The 19,877-nt window shown below is 44.6% G+C and overlaps 1 protein-coding gene across 1 annotated transcript; it reads left to right on the forward strand.

The window, feature by feature from the left end:
* The first annotated feature begins 2,510 nt into the window (after nucleotides 1-2,510).
* Nucleotides 2,511-18,255, forward strand: TMEM271 (transmembrane protein 271). Its single transcript, XM_085864131.1, has 3 exons — nucleotides 2,511-3,068; nucleotides 7,626-8,101; nucleotides 15,496-18,255. The coding sequence occupies exons 2-3, from the start codon at nucleotides 7,720-7,722 to the stop codon at nucleotides 15,882-15,884; spliced, it is 771 nt and encodes a 256-aa protein (XP_085720257.1). The 5' UTR covers nucleotides 2,511-3,068; nucleotides 7,626-7,719; the 3' UTR covers nucleotides 15,885-18,255.
* The last annotated feature ends 1,622 nt before the right edge of the window (nucleotides 18,256-19,877 follow it).

A 19,877-nucleotide genomic window follows, 5' to 3' on the forward strand; every position in this document is an offset into this window, starting at 1 on the left:
ATATATATATATATATAATGTCTCCCAAGTCCAAAATAATTCTAAAAGGGTTTTAAACCAAATTGTAGAGAATTTTGATAGGTCTTACCTGCTCCTGCTGTTTGGATTTTTGTAGGTGCACCGACTTCTCATCTTCTTCTTTTCTTGCTCTTTAATGAACCTTGACCTTTGTGCAAAGGAAATTAAACATACCATATATGTCTGACGAAAGGAAAGACTGATTGATCTGATCTGCTTTATACTGAGCAGGTGTTGCTCGTACTTTACCGTCTCGAATGTTAACTTTTCTATTTTTTCAACAACATGTGGTCATGTGCTGATGTGATGGAGTCTGCGAACCAATGAACTTGGTTGCCTTCACAACAACGGACTATATCAAAAATCGTGACATATGAAGGTGATTTAATGTGTAAAAGGACTTTCATTTCCACGATCAGTGTTCATCACCTGAACATTCATAGCTACACTCTTCGATGTGACAGAGGTGCAGATGTTTCCCATGGATGTCCAAGGGGGCCACCTGACCAGCGTAACGCCTTCCTCAGCTCTTTCTTCCTTGCTTTCTTTGAGTTTTGATTGGAGAGTTCAGCATTTAATATCGTCGTCCAATTGAAGCTCAGAGAAAATTCACATTGTTCTGTCTCAATGATCTGACATGTGATAGGTTAAAATCTCTCATCGTGGGTGTCGCATCACCAAAACCACTCCCCCAGCTTCCAGCCTTCACCTCTCGATTTAATTTACTCCTAAAAGTATAAAAAGTTTCAAACCCAATAATAAATCATTTTCTAACCTAATGGAGAATGTTATGAAAATGCTCTCTATCATCTAATATACAATGGAATAATTCAATACTTTCATCATGTCAATTAGTATTTTATAATTTGAACTTGTTTTTTTTTCAGTTGAACTTGCAATGTTTCACTGTTGGGCGATGACATCACGTGGCATCACCAGCGCCAGGTTTTACACTTGTATGTTGAGTGAGTTTACAGCTGTAGGTAATTTATCAATCTGGTTATATGTTCAATCAACGTCCAACAGAGCTGAAGCCAACAGACTAAGGATGCAGTGCCAGTGGAGAGATAAGAAATGAAGTGCATGAGGTGCTGCTCTCAGGAGGTACATGTGATGTGCATTGGATGCTCAGAACACTCAGAAGAAACTTATTAGATCATTAAATGGATACATTCATTACAGTATTGAGATGAGTTCTTTCTTCTCGATGTCAGTACTTATGGCTCTCAGACCTCTTTATAACTGAGTCCCTCCATGTATAAATGACAAAACTGTTAAAATCACAAACCTCATGGATTACAATAAAACAAAGTGTCCAATTAGGTATTGCTTTATTCTCAGCTGTAAGTCTTGCTTATATATATATATATATATATATATATATATATATATATATATATATATATATATATATATATCTCTCTCTCTGTCTCTCTGTCTCTCTCTCTCTCTCTCTCTCTCTCTCTCTCTCTCTCTCTCTCTCTTTCTCTCTCTCTCTCTCTCTCTCTCTCTCTCTCTCTCTCTCTGTCTCTCTCTCTCTCTCTCTCTCTCTCTTTTTCTCTCACACACACTCTCTCTCTCTCCCTAAGGTCAATCGATTTTGAACATTTTCCATTTAATGAATGAAGGTGTTGGAAGAAATCACTACATTCAACGTCCAAGAGCGAAAGTGTCGTCTCAAAGGAATAAATTAGCCATTTAATATTTACAGTAAGACTTTTGTTTGAGAATGTCATTAGAGATGCCTCTCTATATTTTGTACAAGCATAACATTTATCTGGTCTTGCTCCTCTTGCCCTCTCTTATCTTTGTTCTTGCCCAATCCAACACAGGTCGCACGTGCGTTCCTCTGGAAACCCTCACCTGCTCAACCTCCCAAAATCCAGGCAAGTTTTCCACCTGCATTCATTAGTTCCTTACTCGCTCCTCATTGGGGAGTCATGTGAGCGGGATATCTCGAAAAGTTGGCGACGGATTCAGACGAGATTTGGTGGACAGGTTTGATATGTGACAAGGACGGATCGATTAAATTTTGGTGAAGATACAGATCAGGATATGAGAATTATTATTTTTAATTTTTTTAAGTGATTCTTCACCATTGAGAGATAGGGCCAAAAAGGATATAGAGCACGATATCTCAAAAAAGTTGTGGACGGATTGTGACAAAATTTGGTGGACGAGTTGGTTAAGTGATGAGAACAAGCCGATTCGATTTTGTTTCAGGTCCAAATCCAGATCCAACCTTTCAAGTGGAATAGAAAATGTAAATTGTTCAACCTGGCATAGGTAATCGCTCTACCGAGTGTCGTTCCAATTGAATACTTTTTGGGGGGTTCAGATGTAAAAGTCTAGATGTGCACCTGCAAAATTGCCAAAACCTGAATCTCCTTCGCACAGTCGGACAAAGAGAAGCGGTTCAAATTATAATCTACAGGCCGCGAATACAATTCGGCAGACATTGCTAATTCCATCGTATAAGCATCGCAGAAGGTTAAAAAACACTTTTTCAAAAGGATCTAAATCTCACGCGACTGAAACTCCATCGGTGGGTTATTCCTTGCAGATGCCAACTCGCTGTTGTCAGGGAAACTTTCACTAACACAGTAACCCCATGGATGAAAAGCACACCACAGGGTGCCATGGCTGCAGTCACGTGGGCGTACAAGCAGGTGGCTCCTAACGAGTCTTATCTCTGCTGGGAGATTCGACCTGCGAGTGATGGTTCATAGTGTCTGTTGGACTCTGAGTAGAGAACCTTCCCAGAACACCAGCGTTATTGAAATGTGATTCTTTCTTCCAATATCAAAGGTTTCTCCTGGATTGTGCGATGAGACAAACCACAGCAGAAACTACACAATCGATGTCCACCTTCCTGCTGCCACTAGTCGTATTGTCCTGTGCTCGAGCTGCTGTTCAAAGCCTTGATGGATGGAATGATTTGGTGAAACGGCCGCACGACTCGGGGTGGAACCGTGGAATGGGAACGGGTAACGATGGTCCCTTCATGTACCGAGTGATCGAAACAGTGATGAACTTTCTGACTGAACAAGGTGAGCTGTGAAATCGGAACGACAGGTTTTTTTTTTGTTGGAAGGGTTAGAGTTCACTGCCGAAAGTACTCTCTCTCTCTCTCTCTCTCTCTCTCTCTCTCTCTCTCTCTCTCTCTCTCTCTCTCTCTCTCTCTCTCTCTCTCTCTCTCTCTCTCTCTCTGTCTCTGTCTCTGTCTCTGTCTCTGTCTCTGTCTCTGTCTCTCTCTCTCTCTCTCTCTCTCTCTCTCTCTCTCTCTCTCTCTCTCTCTCTCTCTCTCTCTCTCTCTCTCTCTCTCTCTCTCTCTCTCTCTCTCTCTCTTTCTCTTTCTCTTTCTCTTTCTCTTTCTCTCTCTCTCTCTCTCTCCAACAATATCATTGTTTGAACCAGTGATCCTGGTAAATAAGTATCTGGATGACAACGACCCGGGTAATGATGGTAGTTGTTTTTGTTGAAAGTAAGATGTAAGATATCAGCCGTGACCTGGCTTTGGTGCACCAGACTGTTCTCGAATTACAGACACTTCCCGGACCTCCCGTGCAGGCTGCTCTACCTGTCTGGCTGATATCGATACATTGAATTCTTGCCACACATCTGCTTGTACCACTGTCACTACTACGTCATGGAGGCCTTTGAGCTCACCGCAATCTCTCTGCCTTTCAGCATCACTCTAAGTTAGTATCAGGAGGCCAAAGATCTGTCCCTCAGCTTTATCACTGCACACAGGTAGTCTCTTGGTCTTATCGTGGCTTGAATTTGTTCTTTGCTCACGTTACCTGACAATGGCAATGGCATATGCGGTACGAGATTAGGTCATTGCTTTTCACTTCCCATTCCTTCCAACTCGCCCCTCGTCATTTTCTGGTGGGGGTTTCTACATACATATATATATATATATAACAACACACACACATACACAACGACACACTCACACACACATATACGACGATACACATACACACCCATACTCTCTCTCTCTCTCTCTCTCTCTCTCTCTCTCTCTCTCTCTCTCTCTCTCTCTCTCTCTCTCTCTCTCTCTCTCTCTCTCTCTCTCTCTCTCTCTCTCTCTCTCTCTCACAAGCCATGTGGTAAAGGGTAGGTGAGGCTCTTGAACACAAGCCGAGATGAAATTGGGTTTGGGACATTTTGAAATGTGTGTAGATTTGTTACATGATACACTTCAACGTTGTGAGCAAATGAACATGTACAGTACTTATTCCAACAGTAAGTATCGATAGTTCAAGTCCATTTTCTATGAGTTTTATCGGAAAAGAATCGAGAAACGAGCATCATGACGCAATTCGGAAATCGATTTGAAAGGTATTAAATTAAAAAGTCCGACAAGGGGAAGATCCAGGATATAAAAGGGAGGATTCGTTTAGCACTGGTGTGTGTGTGTGTGTGTATAGGTGTGTGTGTGTATAGGTGTGTGTGTGTAGGTGTGTGTGAGATAGAGATAGATATAGAGATAGATATACAGAGAGAGAGAGAGAGAGAGAGAGAGAGAGAGAGAGAGAGAGAGAGAGAGAGAGAGAGAGAGAGAGAGAGAGAGAGAGAGAGAGAGAGAGAGAGAGAATGTGTGTGTGTGTATGTGCGAGTGGGTGTGTCAATGTGTGTGTGTGAGATATATGTATGTATATATATATATATATATATATATATATATATATATATATATATATATATATATATATATATATATATATCATCGATTAACCTCCAATTCCTAAAAAGAGCAGGCCATGGTGCGCCAGTATATCCTCTTTCCAGATCCAAAAGGTCTTTCGTATTTCTCTCTCATTGAGATAACTACACTTGTGTACCTGGGTATAATGATGCACCCAGCAGAGCGAAGTCATGATTAAACCTCAAGGTCTGAGATGCATTCACCAGACGGGTAAATGAACCGAACAGAGAATTCTCATGTACACAGAGTGAGGATGGCTGCTTAGAGAAAGAGCCCGAGGAGCAAGATAAAGACAGTTCAGGGATGGAGTCGGGCTGAAAAGGAAAAGCAGCACTTCTGATACATTTCAGGAATAATAATGATTGCCTTCTACTGTAGATGATAAAACGTTTATTACAAGCAATTTGTGCTAAATGCCTCTTGCAAAATGGTACCTCCTGGTATCAGATGCACAACACGCTCTGTTATTTCCAAATAGCTGCTCTGTGTTGCAGATTCTGCTCTCTCAAGGAAAATCTCATCGATGAACGGTTTGTGGGCGAAAAACAATGAGGATGAAAAACATTGATCCTTCCTTTCTAGTTTGAAAGTGGTTCATTTTTCACGCATTGCAACATCCAACTTTATTATTGCACGTCGTCGGTCGTCAAGAAGATGTCATGATGTTTCACAACAGGAGAGCAACTCAGACCAGGCCACATGGAAAGGTGGAAATCAAATAATAATAATAATAATAATAATAATAATAATAATAATAATAAACTAGTCTTGAAACGTTCGACTTTTAAACCGCATTGAGTGTTCAGAGTCATCTATTTATTACATACATAATGAAGGGGGGCTATATTCAAAAGAAATTAAATGGAGAAAAGGAAAAGGTGGTCGGATGATGGAATGCTAAATAATTAAATAATTGGCTTGTTCGTGTTCCCATCTGTACTCCTGTTCTGGCTCATGATGCAACGAATCTAGATTGGATTCCCACACACGATGGGCCAAATTTATGAAAGACGCTTAAGAGTTAGACGCGTGTAGAATCACCAATCGTGCGATGATCACCTGTTCAAAGTTAATCGCCAATCGCCGAAGAGTGATTACCTAATGCGCGATCAAAACGTAATCACAAGCCTTTAAATAACAAATACATTTCTTCACGTCATCGAGGGCAGGTTTAAGAATGCATTGAAGGTCTCGAAGCAAGCATTGCATGGCGGTATATAATCGGTAGATTACATGAGACAGTGAATATAGACGTGTTGGGATCGTGCATGAATCATCTCAAGAGGAGACAGAAGAGGATGGTAGGAATAATAGGACAGTTCACCAACGTGCATTGAAAATCTTCATGGGTAGAAGCAATCTTCAGGAGAGGTATGACAACATCAAACTTGTCCTGCTTCTCGGGTCTTGGATTGTTGCTTGGTGAACTTCAATTACTTCAATTAAACACTATTGTTACTCCAATAAAAATTATCCCCTTTTTTCTTTTCCGACATGTTGCCGCGGCGTCATTGGAACACACAAACTAAAAATGGACGTGTACGAGAAGCGAGGCCAATGCGGAGACATTTCACTGAATTGGTTTGGTAACCTCCAAAATGGCGGCTGAACGAAATCAATGTTTATGAGGCATTGAATCATAACTTCAACACGCACAACTAATCGGCTGTTTAAACGCACACCACTAATCGGCCATTTAGACCCGCACAACTAATTGGCCGTTTAGAAGTGCACAACTATTCGGCCATTTATATGTGCACAACTGATTGGCCATTGAGACACGCACAACTAATTGGCCATTTAGACGCACACAACTAATCAGCTATTTAGATGCGCACATCTAATTGGCCGTTTAAACACACACAACTAATCGGCTGTTTAGACCCGCACAACTAATCGGCCGTTTAGACACACACAACTAATTGGCTGTTTAGACACACACAACTAATCGGCTGTTTCGACACACACAACTAATCGGCTGTTTAGACACACACAACAAATCGGCTGTTTAGACACACAACAAATCGGCTGTTTAGACACACACAACTAATCGGCTGTTTAGACACACACAAGCAATCGGCTGTTTCGACACACTCAGCTAATCGGCTGTTTAGACACACACAACTAATCGGCTGTTTAAACACACACAACTAATCAGCTATTTAAACACACATAACTAATCGGCTGTTTAAACACACACAACTATTTGGCCGTTTCGATGCACACAACTATTCGGCCGTTTCGATGCACACAACGATTCGGCCGTTTAGGCGAGCACAAATAATCGGTTGTTTTTCGACAGACGATTAGCTGTGTACGTACAACAATGTTTTTGTCACTTTTTAAGGGTTCGGCGTGTGTTCTGAAGATGCTTGCTAAGCGCCTTTTGTAAATTTGGACGAAGAATTTTCTGTTTATGAATCCCCAGATTTTGACAATCGACAAAGTCATTATGCATGGAGAAGGTGCTGTCAGACCGTACGTGTACCTGAGGTCGAGATGACATCATGGGAAGGGAGGGTCTGTCAAGCATTTTGGGGGGGGGGCAAGGCCAATCGAGAGTAAAATCGCACCAAATAACATTGTGATCTTCCTTTCAAGATATTCAGTCAATAAAACAACGATTACATGCTAAGTGAAGCCATATCTATTCATTAAAACAAACATGATTTTCTGATTATTTGGACCTTGAAAAGGTTAAAATGAAAGGTTCTGAAATTTTTGACACAATCGTCCTGTTGTGTCGGAATACACCTTTTTTGGTGGAGACCCCTTAAAATGACTTTCCATGAAGCTGAAGTTTGCACTTTTTAGGCATTTTTATCTGATTGATTAACGGATTGGTGTGTGGCCTTGTACGTGAGGCATTGCCATCCTATGTATCCCAATGCAGAGAGTGCAGGGAAGGACGGTCACGGTGTGTGGAAGACCTAGTTGTCGTGGTGGAGCGTGGGCACACGGTGACCAGGATTTCAGATAAAAAAAAAATGGTTTCTGGACTCCAGACCAGGGAACGGGTCGTGCTGGGGTTTTCTTGTGTTCTGCTGCTGTGCGGTGCAACCAACTTTGTGGCTGGAATCAAGGTCTTCACGATCTCCTTCAAGCTCACCAGAGCTTACCAGATGGACTTCGGTGCAGGAGCGATTTATTCTGGTGCTCTTGCTGCTTGTGGTGCTTTGCTGCTGTTGGCATGGATGCTAAAATCTGAGGTTTGGCAAGCGGAGAGATCTTCGGAACACAATGCAGAACTGCAAAGACGTCACTATAGGAGCAACTTGTACGTCCTTGGCATGGCGCTCGTCACACTGTCTGTCCTTGCATCCTTCGTGGGAGCGATAGTGGATGGAGAAGCTTTTGACAAGTCCATGAGTAAGTGTGCTTTTGTTACTTTGGAAAGTAAAAGAAAAGCCTCTGTGACACTCCCAAAATAAATATCACTACCACCACCACCACTACAGCTACCACCGCACAATACGCTTTATTGAGCCGAAACAGTCTCTTGTTGGGCTGACGCTTGACAGGATGGCAAATAAGCTGTCTAGCCTGGGTTTGAATCCCAACCCAGCTCTAAAACTGCCGTCTTAGTATTTCACAGGCAGGGTGATTCATCAATGTGTGTGCCATCCCTTGGATGGATGTTAAACTGGAATCCCGTCTGCCTGCATTCGTTGGTGGACATTAAATATCCCACTGTGTCCTTAACAGAGAGTGGATGAGCCACAACCGACACCACAAACAAATTCCAAATTCCTGCCCGATCCAGCAGAGGTTCAGCCAATGGTTCATCCAATGATGCTACCCCACAGCCTTGTGCTGCATATGAAGAAGAAGTCTCTTACCAGGGATTGCAACCCGAGACAGGTCACCACTCTGAGTCTCTGACGCAGGACACTCAATCCATTAGACAGAAATTTGTAATTTATTCAGGCTGCCGGCGATAACTCACCTACTCTACTGTATAGGTGTCTTTAACGTCCACCATCTTTAAAGTGCCTTGCTCTGCCTGCGAAACACCAGGGTGGCAGTTTATAGGAAGTTCAAGTCTCGAACCCACACAAGCCGGCTCAAACGTGAGTGTGCATACCTTGAAGCTATCTTTACATTTCGATAATTCACCTACTCTTCGCCAAAGACATTGTGCCATCTCGGTCAGAAAATAACCAATCGGGGATTGAATGCAGAGCTTGACCTGTATTTTCATGAATCGCTAACGAAAGGGTTCAGGCTTTTATATTTCTTATACTCTTCTCTTTTACCCATGCGAAGCAGTGAAACCCCGCCAGGATTGGGAGTACCAACCGGCACTTGTGGTTGATTAGCAACCTGCTGGCGTGCAGAGTTATCTTTGCTCGGTGGGCTCAGAACACAATGGAACCAAAAGTGGAACCAAGGACCTGATCCTGCTCAAGCATCTCTTTCTCTTTTTTTATTTTTTTATTTCTTAATAAATAAAACCCAAAGTGTGTATGTCTGCATAGTAACTACTCCGAGACCCTTGGCCTGATCGACACCAATTTTTCAGGGTATACTCAGGAGGTCCCGACTTTAGTTTACCCTGAAATATTTTTCAAAAGAACACAAAAATTCCCAAAGATTTAATTTTTAATTTGTTTTCAGGTTTCTCATAGGTGTTATAATTTGAGCTATTCCTTTCCTGCCCGATGTCAGACCAATCCAATCACTTTATCCAGTAACTACTCCAAGACCAAGGACCACACATAAATATGACGGGAAACTCCTATTATGCATGTATGAAGCAAATTTGAATTGTCTCCCTTTCATTAGAGGACCCACGTGTAACCGGATGACGTAATATTTCATTGCCTGTACCATAGAATATTAAAAACCCACAAAAAATCGAATAAATAGCATGTTAGATCCCCTAGGGACATTTAAGATAAATGAGGACATTTTTATTGTCAGGTCAGGCCAGATCAGATCTGTGAATTTCTCCAGGTATCATGTAAACCTGTACTAACCTGTTGCATAGTCGGGTTGTCAACGACTGAACCGTCTCCCCCGCCAAATTTCCTGGTGGGGAGGGTGTATGATATAGACACCCAGTAGGATTAAAAACAAAAACTGTCAAAGGGCGGAGGAGCTCCTTGTGTGCCAACGGTCATCCATTTCTAGTGCCAAACTGGGTCTGCGGACGTCCTCCTGCAGTTAGGTTACTTTTTTTTCGGAGGTTGGTGGTAGGATTTGCACCCTGGCCAGTGTAAAATGCTTCATTCCACAAAACCCACAAATGGAAAAAAGAATCTGAAAAGCCACTCGATAGGAGTACTTCCTGTGCTGCTGCCATTTGCAGGGCAGCTCACCAGATGACAGGATTGAGGCAAAGCCTTTGGGAGCCCCATTGCGTGATGATAGGAGCAAAGAACACGGGGTAATCCCCCAGGGTCAGATTGCAGTGGTGTGTGGCAGAGTGGTGCTGAGTTGTCATGCACCAGATGGTGGTCTCCTTGAGTTAACTTGAGGAGGTCCCTTCCGGTGGGTTTCTGGAATGTCCTATCCCGAAGAAAGGATGATCACCTGTTTCATCAGAGCTCAAGCATTTGAACATCGAAATTGTAGCACTCTCTGAGGTTCGGAGACTGGATAATGACGAGATCATGACAGGTGGTTACACCTCCTATTGGTCTGGTTTCTCTGATGGTTTCCATGCCGAAGGAGTTGGTGTAGCTGTGTCCAATAAGCTGACTACAATGATAATTGAGGTAACACCAGTCGACGAGCATATTATGAGTCGAAGGATTCATCACTCCTTGGGTGTCGTTTCCCTGGTCTCTGTATATGCTCCAACTGAGGTGAGTGATCTCACCGTGAAGGATGCAATCTGTGGTTGATCAGTGCCCCAGGCGAGATACTCTTCCAGTCTTGGGGGATTTCATTGCATCGACTGGAACTGATAGGAGTGGTGATGAAACCTCTGTTGATCCCCATGGGTCTGGAACTGTGAACCTGAATAGCACTAAGTTCCTTGACTTTGCAAGAAGTCATGGACTTAGGGTGGCTGGTTCATCGTTTCAGCGTGCACAAGGTTCATCGCTGGACTTGGTCTTCCAATGCTGGCGGTGTGGCCAAGGAGATTGACTATGTGCTCATTGATGGTCGCTGGAGGATGATCCAGAACGGCAGGGTCTACCGGAGTGCTCAGTTCCTCAACACTGACCACAGGCTTGTTGTAGCAACGCTGAAGTTGCAGCTTAAATCCGGGAGAATGGTACCATCCTAGCCTAGTCTGGACCTGTCCTGTCTTTGCCTGTTTGTGGTGAGGATGTTGAAGTCATGGAGAGATTCACTTACCTTGGCAGTGATATTCATGTCTCTACTGGCTGTGAGTCAGAGGTCCATAGACGTCTGGGTCGGGCCTGGGGAGTCATGGATTCACTGCATAATGGGGTGTGGCATTGCTAGTACCTGTGCGGGAGGACGAAAGTCCGAGTGTTCAGGTCATTGGTGCTTCCAGACTTGCTCTATGGATGTGGGACTTGGACTCTGACCAAGGATCTGAGATGGAGACTTAATTCCTTTGGTACCAGGTCTCTTCGGAAAATCCTTGGATATCGCTGGTTGGACTTTGTGTCCAATGAGCGGTTGCTGAGAGAGACTCAAATGAGATTTGTTACGTGCATAGTCCGTGAGCATCAGCTGCTGCTGTTTGGACATGTGGCTCATTTTCCTGATGCTGATCCTGCTCACCAGATTCTCTCAGCGAGGGAGTCTCGTGAGTGGAGGAGGCCAATGGGCCGACTATGTGCCACATGGTTACAGCAGGTTGATCGGCATCTCAAGGAGATGGGGATGGGCCAGGCATCTGCCTGGGGGATGGCTAGACGGAGGCCCCTGGAGTACCGGCGGAAAGTGGACACAACGACGCGCTGCTCTGGCGCATGCTCCCATACCTGATCTGACCTGACCTCGGCTGGATGTTGGCAAGCTCAAGAATGAGAGGTTAGCTGAGGAGTTGCGAACAAGCTGAGTGGAGATTTGGGGGTCTGGGTGCTTTGGGGGAATCCTGAAGAGTTGTGGAGTGCCTTCAAGACCACCGTCCTCACCGTATGGTGAACAACAACAACACCGTATGGCGAACAAGGAACTCACCGTATGGTGAAGAAGAATTTTGTCTCTCAAGGGACACTGGGCACCATTGACAGAGTTTCATTTCCAGGCTTAATAGCAGAGCTGAGCTCTTCAGGCTGCTGAGGCATAAAACTGTACGTGCTCAAGGGTGGACAAGGAGTCCTTTGTGCGAGGAATCTGTGAGGGGGTAGAGCATTACCTGTGGTCAAGTGATTCTCATCCTGCTTACAGGGGAATTTGCAAGTTGCGTTCCTCCAAGCCCTTCCCTCGGTGTACTGCAGTTCGAGCAGAGGGTGGTGGGCTCTTGACAGAGGAGTCCGAAGTGAAGACTCACTGGGCTGGCTACTTTGAGTGGCTGAACTAGGCTGATCCACCAGGTGTCGAGTTGGATGTCACGGGTATTACTATCCCTATTGCTGACCCTCCAATCAACTGTGATCCACCTTTGTTTGTAGAAACACAGGCTGTGGTGAACCGGTTGAAATGGCTAAAGCTCCAGAGATCTGTGGCATCCATGCTGAACTTCTCAAGGCTGGTGGAAATGCTGCACTCGTGTCGTTGCATGCAGTTCTGTGCTCTGCTTGGAACACAGGCATCATCCCAACTGATTGGAAGAGGGTCCTTGTTGTCCCTCTCTGGAAAGGGAAGGGTGATTGCCAAGACTGCAACTACCAAGGGGTGACACTGCTCTCAGTGCCGGGCAAGGTCTTTGCTCGGATAATTATTGATGGGGTTCACCACCACCTGTTTGAGCACCAGCATCCAGAGCATTCAGGCTTTACACCAAAGGGGTCAACGATTCACCATCTCTTTGCTCTTTGGGTCCTCACTGATGTAGGAAGCAAAAATGCAAATGGTGTCGTCTGTCATCAAGCCAGCAAGCTGGGAGCAACAATTCGCATTTATTGCCACATCTGATGCAATTTTTATGTTCTCTTGTCAGACAGGTGCTCCATTTTAGACAGTTTATTCCATATTTGTAGCTTTTTCAATGCTTGGGTCCATAATAAACATTTGTATTTGTGTCAAAGCCAGTGACCAATTGCAAATCAATAGTAGGATGTAAAGGAATCTTCAATTTCAATGTTTTTCAGGTTGACAGTGCGAAGAGGGATACTTTTGATGTTCAACCATTGTTTGGGAAACTTCACGTGCGTGGACCTGACTTTCATGATTCATGTTTTGTGATGAAGTGTTCACGGTTGGAATAGCCTCTTAATTTAATCGGCTTTTATTTCGAAGAATCGCCCAAAATGTATTTCTCATGAAAGCCGCAGCTGCCATGCCGAATAATAATGTTTTCGTTTTTGCTGAGTTACAAACATTCCTTGCAAGAACCGAGTGACGTTGCAAAAATCAAAAATAGTTTTGAGATTATTTCGAGGTTGTGGGATTACTAAGGGCTGGAACGATGGCCTAGAGGTATGCAACACCCACATCGAAGCTATCTAGCCTGGGTTCGAGAGCACGGGAGACGGAGATGCCCTCGGCCACGTCTGCTGTGGGTGAGGACGGATCCAGTGCAGCAGAGTCGTCCAGGTCGTTAGCTGCATGGTCACATCTAGAAAAACAAGACAAATCCAGGAAAACATGAAATGGTTACCTTATAATGATTTGTTCCATAATGCACAAAACAAAGGACTAATTACTATTCTATTTTTACACGAAATGTTCTTTGTAATTACTGGCTCGAAGGAACAGATGTCTTCATGTGGGATATGAGAGGTACAACTGTGCTTCTCTTATTGTAACTATACTGTGTTACACCTTTGTACTGAAAATATAAACTCTTTGTACACACCTGTCACACTCGACAACTCCAAACAGTTACATGTATTCCTTTCCTCCGGTTTCTTTCCTCTCGGACATGTGAGCTCGGACACGTTGTCCTATGTGACGTGCAGGACAACGTTATTCTGAAACACCTGAGCATGAAGAGCACGTCCGTCACAAGGCAAAAATGTACTGAGAGACAAAGGGACAATGGGGTTTAAAGTTTGTCACGGACAATGGGAACACGTCACGAGTTACTTGGCCTGGCAGGATAGCCGAAAATGGAGGCAAGCTCGCCTCGAAGCTGTCTAGCCTGGGTTCGAATCCTGACCCAGATATAAACTGTCATCCCGGTGTTACACGGGCAGGGTGATTCATCAGTGTTTGTGTGCCATCCCTCGGATGGACGTTAAACTTGGCGTCGCCTCTGCCGAAATTAGTTGGTGGACGTTAAAGATCCCACGATATCCTCCGCGAAGAGTCGGTGAGCCATCGCTGGCAACCCTGAACAAATTACAAATTCCTGCTCTATCCTACAGAGGGCACTGCACCAGTGGCACAGCCGTGCCCTCAGCCAATGATGCGACATTTCAGCCTTTTGCTCCATTCGAACAAAGAAGATGAGTGACTTGGTGAAGAAAACTGTGAAGGCTAATCTTCATCACAGATGAAGGGTTAATGCCCAAAACGTCAGCTTTTCCCTGCTTCCAACAATGGTTAGCATACCTTGATCAATGCCCTGTTAATTTCATCCATTGTTCCACCTGTGCGTTGATGCAGATGTGCAATAATGTATGTAGTTTATATTTTTAACAGAATCTAAGGCTCCGAGTGGAGATGTCACGCACACCTCTCACACACATGGACATGCAGACGAATACATGAGACGCAATACAGGACTGTTAGATGAGATAAACACAGTCAGTGAGTTTGGAGGAAGTGCTGCAACTTCCTGGGCACTCTGGGTACCAGTGATGACACAACTATGGAACCACCTTTCTCACCGCACTCGGCGGGCCATTTCCTCAGGAGGAATTCCTCTTCCCCATGAATGCCAACCTTCACAGATTGGCTGCTCTTAACCTTTTAAATGCTGAACATCAAGCAAGGAAGCATCAAGTACCACTTTTAAAGTCCTCGATATGACTCCGCTGGGGTTTGAGCCGCCAACCTCCGAGACCTTGAGCGGCCGCTCTAACCATTACACCACCGAGTGTCAAGCGTAAACCTTATTCTGGTATATACTAATGTATATCTGGTGACCCGTCTGCGGCATTAGTTGGCAGATGTTAAAGATCCCACGATGTCCTTTGCAAAGAGTAGGCAAGCTATCATCGGCACCAGGAACAAATTCCTAATTCCTGCCTCGACTGCGGGTCGCATGTCGTCTTATCTTGTTGGATGTTCCTTGACACCGAGTTACCCTGCTTGCCATCTCAGTTGGTGGTTGCTGTCTGGACGGGAGCTTTTGCACTCCAAATATATTGACCAGATGGTTTGCATGTTTCATGTGAACAGCCTTCTTCGGCGACCGAGGGAAACCAATACACACCGCTTTTAAACGTTCAGTTGAGAAAATATTGATTGTCCGAAGTCAATGACCACTTCGCAAAAATTAATGTAATTGAAATTAATGTATGTATTATCCTCTGAAGGACATTTTGCATCTCTTTTCCACTCGTACATCACTACCAGTGCACTTGGACAACATCTGGGATGATTTATCCTTTCCTTCACATATTTTGGAGGTGAATCCAGGAGTGACACCTTGGTAATTATTTCATTTTTTTTATTGTTATTATTGTTGTTATTCCTTCATACTGTTAAAATGTGACCATAGAAGGTGACTAAGGATTATTGGCACAATTATTGGTTTTGATACAATTGTCACATGTTTCTGGCAGGACGTCCGGTGGAATGCTCAGAGGAACATCATCCGCCAACCTGCTTTCTCTTAAAGTACTACAGCAGACTTCTCCTAACTTCCACCATCTTCAATGGACTTGAAGGCCTTCTTGGCGCAGTCCTATTGTTCGTGTGTCGTCAGTATCATCTCTCCAGATTGAGGGAAGCTTCAGAAGAAAGGCACAGCCAGCCGGCTCGTGATGAGACTGTGTACCCTGAACGTCCATTTCCTCCGAGCTATGAGACTTACACTGTTTCACTTCCACCTCTCGAAGGAGTCGAGGATGCAAGGAGTGGCTCGGTACTTTCACAATATCAGTTGCCTGGATACTCCACTGATCTTCTTCCATCATATGATGAGCTTTTTCCTGACAGAACTAAGGACTGAGACCCACTCAAGAAAGTCTCCATATCTCCGTGCAGTTATAATGTTTATGCTTATGGAGGTAAAAGTTCTCGAGCATGTTGAGACGACATACAAAGCAAGTCTTTGATGGGCCATGGTTGGAAACAAGTTAAGAATCATCTATTTATTAAGTACCACAATATGGTGGAATTTTGAACCCCCCCCCACATCCTTTTTCGAGAACATTCAAACTTTGGGATGGCAATACACTGACAAGTGGGGCAGTATGGCAACAGTTGGGCACAGGAAGCAAGGGGATGAACGAACAGGAAAAGAGAAGAGAAAGGATGCGCCGAAATACAGTAAACTATAAGTAAGAGGGTTCAGTTAGGTAAAGTTAATGTGGGTGAAGATATCATGAGTTCGGGATTGGGGTGACATCCCACTTATTTTAAGCCCTGGAGGGAAGAAAATTCAGATTCAACCCTTTTCCAGGAAGCAGTTCCACAAACTGGAGAAATTATGAAAAAAAAAGAGTTAAGGTATGCAGTACGTAATCCTTCATTGTGGGATTTAAACCATGAGGGGTTTGCTAGAAGAATGCATCTATATTAGAGGATCTGATGACTGAGAGAGCAGGGAGAGCGAGACCGGAGGAGAGAATGTGAGAAAACAGAGGCCATAGGCCTCTCAGTGATGAGAGCAACAGACGTTTGCTTCGGCCTCATCAAGGAAGATGTAAAATAACATTGAAAGCTTTAGATTATACAGAATACAGGAGAGACAGATGTGATACTGGGGCCACGACCCAGAGCAGAGAGCATTATTCCATTGAGCTATTTCGGCAAATGCCTTTTCGACTGTGTCGTGATTTTTCAATGAATGTCTTCGAAAGATGGACTATACCCAGTCGGTGGCGAACCTTGAAAGCTAGCATTGCTATGTGGTTGGCCCAGGAATGATAATGGCTGGTGGTTAGGTCGAGAAGTTCACGAGATGGTAGCTGACCATGGAACTCGATGGATGGGCTCGTTTAATGATCCTTCCAGAATGACAGGCTGAGATTGTGATGTTGTCAGGATCGAATGACGTGCTCCATTTATAAGACGAGCTTCTACTCTATTCAAGATCAGCAAAGAGTAACACAGCTGCTGTCTGCCTGTCAGTGGGACAGGGTACTGTTTGACACGGTGAACTCATCTAAAAATGGAAGAGAGGGTTTTCCAGAGCATCGGGGAGGTCGTTTATGGAGATTTCAAGGCACTGCCTTGGCACTCTCTTGCCTCCACTGGGAGAGCACAGGAGAGGGTTGCATTGGTCGCAAGATGCTGACTGAATGAGTGGAGGTAGTCAGAAAGCCAGGTATTAAAGAGGCCTTGTCCACTGCAGGCAGTGAGCTTGGCAATCAGAGGAGGATTCCAAACTGGGTCGAATGCACAAGATATGTTCAGGCAGACAGTCCTGATCTCCTGTTTGAGATAAGAGAGCCTCAGTATGCCCAGAATTGAGTGAACAGGATGGATTCCAAACTGATTGTCAGAGATCATGCCATTTGAAAAGAAAGATGATGTCAGCAAAAATAATAGATTCCATGACTTCACTTGTCATTGGAAATTAGATTTCTGGCCTGTCGTTGATAGATTGTTTTTGCTCCTTTCTTGGGGATGTGAGGGATGTTTACCGACATCCAGGCAGACGGAAGGTGGCCAAAAGAGGACAGGCTCAAGATCACATAAAGAGGTGATGCAAGACAATCAGAGCAGGATTTGAGAGCGTGGGCACTAAGGCATCTGGACCCATCACTGAAGCAGGGTCATGGCTGGACAGAACGTTTTAGACATTATCGAGCGAAGACACAAAGTTCAATAGCTAGTAGGTCTGAGGGCATAAGATGGCGACAGAGCGCAATGTGTTGCAGACACGATTTTCGGAGGAAAACACTGAGTTGAGACATTTTGGCCAAATTTTGATCAGAATCTGTGGTGATGCTGTTTCACGTGTGGGTGGTGTGGGTGGTCAAGGTAATGCACCAGAGAAGGACCTGACAAGGTGCCACCAAGACGTTTAGGAATGATAGTGGATAGAGAGGTCAGCCTTGAGATTGGCAAGGGGAGGTTATCTGGCTCACTTAAGGATGGACACACACTTTTATGAGCCTTCACGGGTGATTAAAGTTGCCCTCTCTCAGGTGAGCCTTCCATGTTAGAAAATCAAGCTGCTTGATCATAACTGCGTCACCATAGGAACCAGTGTACCAGGGCCGAGAAGATTGATGCGATGCTAACAGTTGAGACAGGAGAGAGAAAGAGACAGAAAGAGACAGAGAGAGAGAGAGAGAGAGAGAGAGAGAGAGAGAGAGAGAGAGAGAGAGAGAGAGAGAGAGAGAGAGAGAGAGAGAGAGAGAGAGAGAGAGAGAGAGAGAGAGAGAGAGAGAGAGAGAGAGAGAGAGAGAGAGAGAGAGAGAGAGAGAGAGAGAGAGAGAGAGAGAGAGAGAGAGAGAGAGAGAGAGAGAGAGAGAGAGAGAGAGAGAGAGAGAGAGAGAGAGAGAGAGAGAGAGAGAGAGAGAGAGAGAGAGAGAGAGAGAGAGAGAGAGAGAGAGAGAGAGAGAGAGAGAGAGAGAGAGAGACTTTTGTGATTTGTGGAAGATATCAGACCCTGTGGAGATCACAGCTCAATCATTTTGTGAGATGACAGATTGTAATGTGAGCACTTTGATTCCATGGCTTTGAGATTGTTCCCTCACAATAGCCAGAGAGGTATGGGCTATGGCAAGAACATGGCCAGAGGAGCCAAGATGGACACAGGAGGAATGGGAGAAGTAGTGCAAAGATAACCATTAACAAGTCCAGGAAGGAAATCCTATCATTTGCAGAAATCCGTGTTGGGAAGTTTCCAGATTGGTTCAGAGTCACAGAGGTCCTTCTACAGGAATACCATTGGCTGATGGCTGGTTATTTCAGAGCTCACACGCAACCATCTGGCATGATAGCAGTTGAAAGTCATCACAGATGAGGAAAAGTGTTGGAATGCATGGTTATGAGGTGATCCATGTTCGTTGAAATAGTGGTGTGGACGTAGAATCATCATCGAGTGGACGGTACACCACAAAGACATATTAGGTGGTATTGAAGAGGTGTATGCAATCAGGGGTATTTGTTAAAAGGGGTTAGTGTGGACAATGAGCAGTGAAGAACGTGTTCTTGAAATAGACAACAACAAAACCTCCATAACGAGAAAGGGGTTTGCCAAAACGGAAGAGAAAATAGCCAAAGAGAGAGGAAAAGGAATGCTGAGAAAGGACAATGTCTGGAGCTGAAGCAGTAACCTGTACAGAAGTATCAATACTATTCGGATGGAGACCTTCAAAGTTGGTGGACCACACTGTTATGGAGAGGGGAGTAGTGGAGGAGGGGGGAGTTGGACAATGAGGCACACAGTGTGGGTGGCAGGGTGCATGGTCGAGTCAGAAGGGCATGTGGTGGTGGTGGTGGTAGTATTGGTGGGGGGGGGGAGTGTGGCAGGGCGCATGGGAGGTACAGACATGAAAGGATCAACAGTTGTGTGCTTGCACTTGCTGAAGACCAGGTTTCTCTTGTGGATCGCAAGTTATACCAAAGGACGACAGACATCATGACCACGTCAAAGGGAGAGGTTGTTGAAAACCCAAAGGAAAGTCGCGTTGCAGGATCACAATGATGGGACATTGGTCGCAGGTTTGCGAGACAAACAGAAAGGGCACCTGATATTGTGTGAGGAAGAAGACGAAGATGATGTGTGCGCGGGGGAGCATTTGTAAAGGGGGGTAGAGAGAGAGAGAGAGAGAGAGAGAGAGAGAGAGAGAGAGAGAGAGAGAGAGAGAGAGAGAGAGAGAGAGAGAGAGAGAGAGAGAGAGAGAGAGAGAGAGACAGAGAGAGACAGAGAGAGAGACAGAGAGAGAGAGAAACAGAGAGAGAGAGACAGAGAGAGAGAGAGAGAGACAGAGAGAGAGAGACAGAGAGAGAGAGAGAGACAGAGAGAGAGACAGAGAGAGACAGA

This window comes from Eptatretus burgeri, chromosome 18 (assembly GCF_056783735.1).
Source record: "Eptatretus burgeri isolate ZD-2024b chromosome 18, Ebu_testis_v1, whole genome shotgun sequence".
In the NCBI taxonomy this organism is placed as follows: domain Eukaryota; kingdom Metazoa; phylum Chordata; class Myxini; order Myxiniformes; family Myxinidae; genus Eptatretus; species Eptatretus burgeri.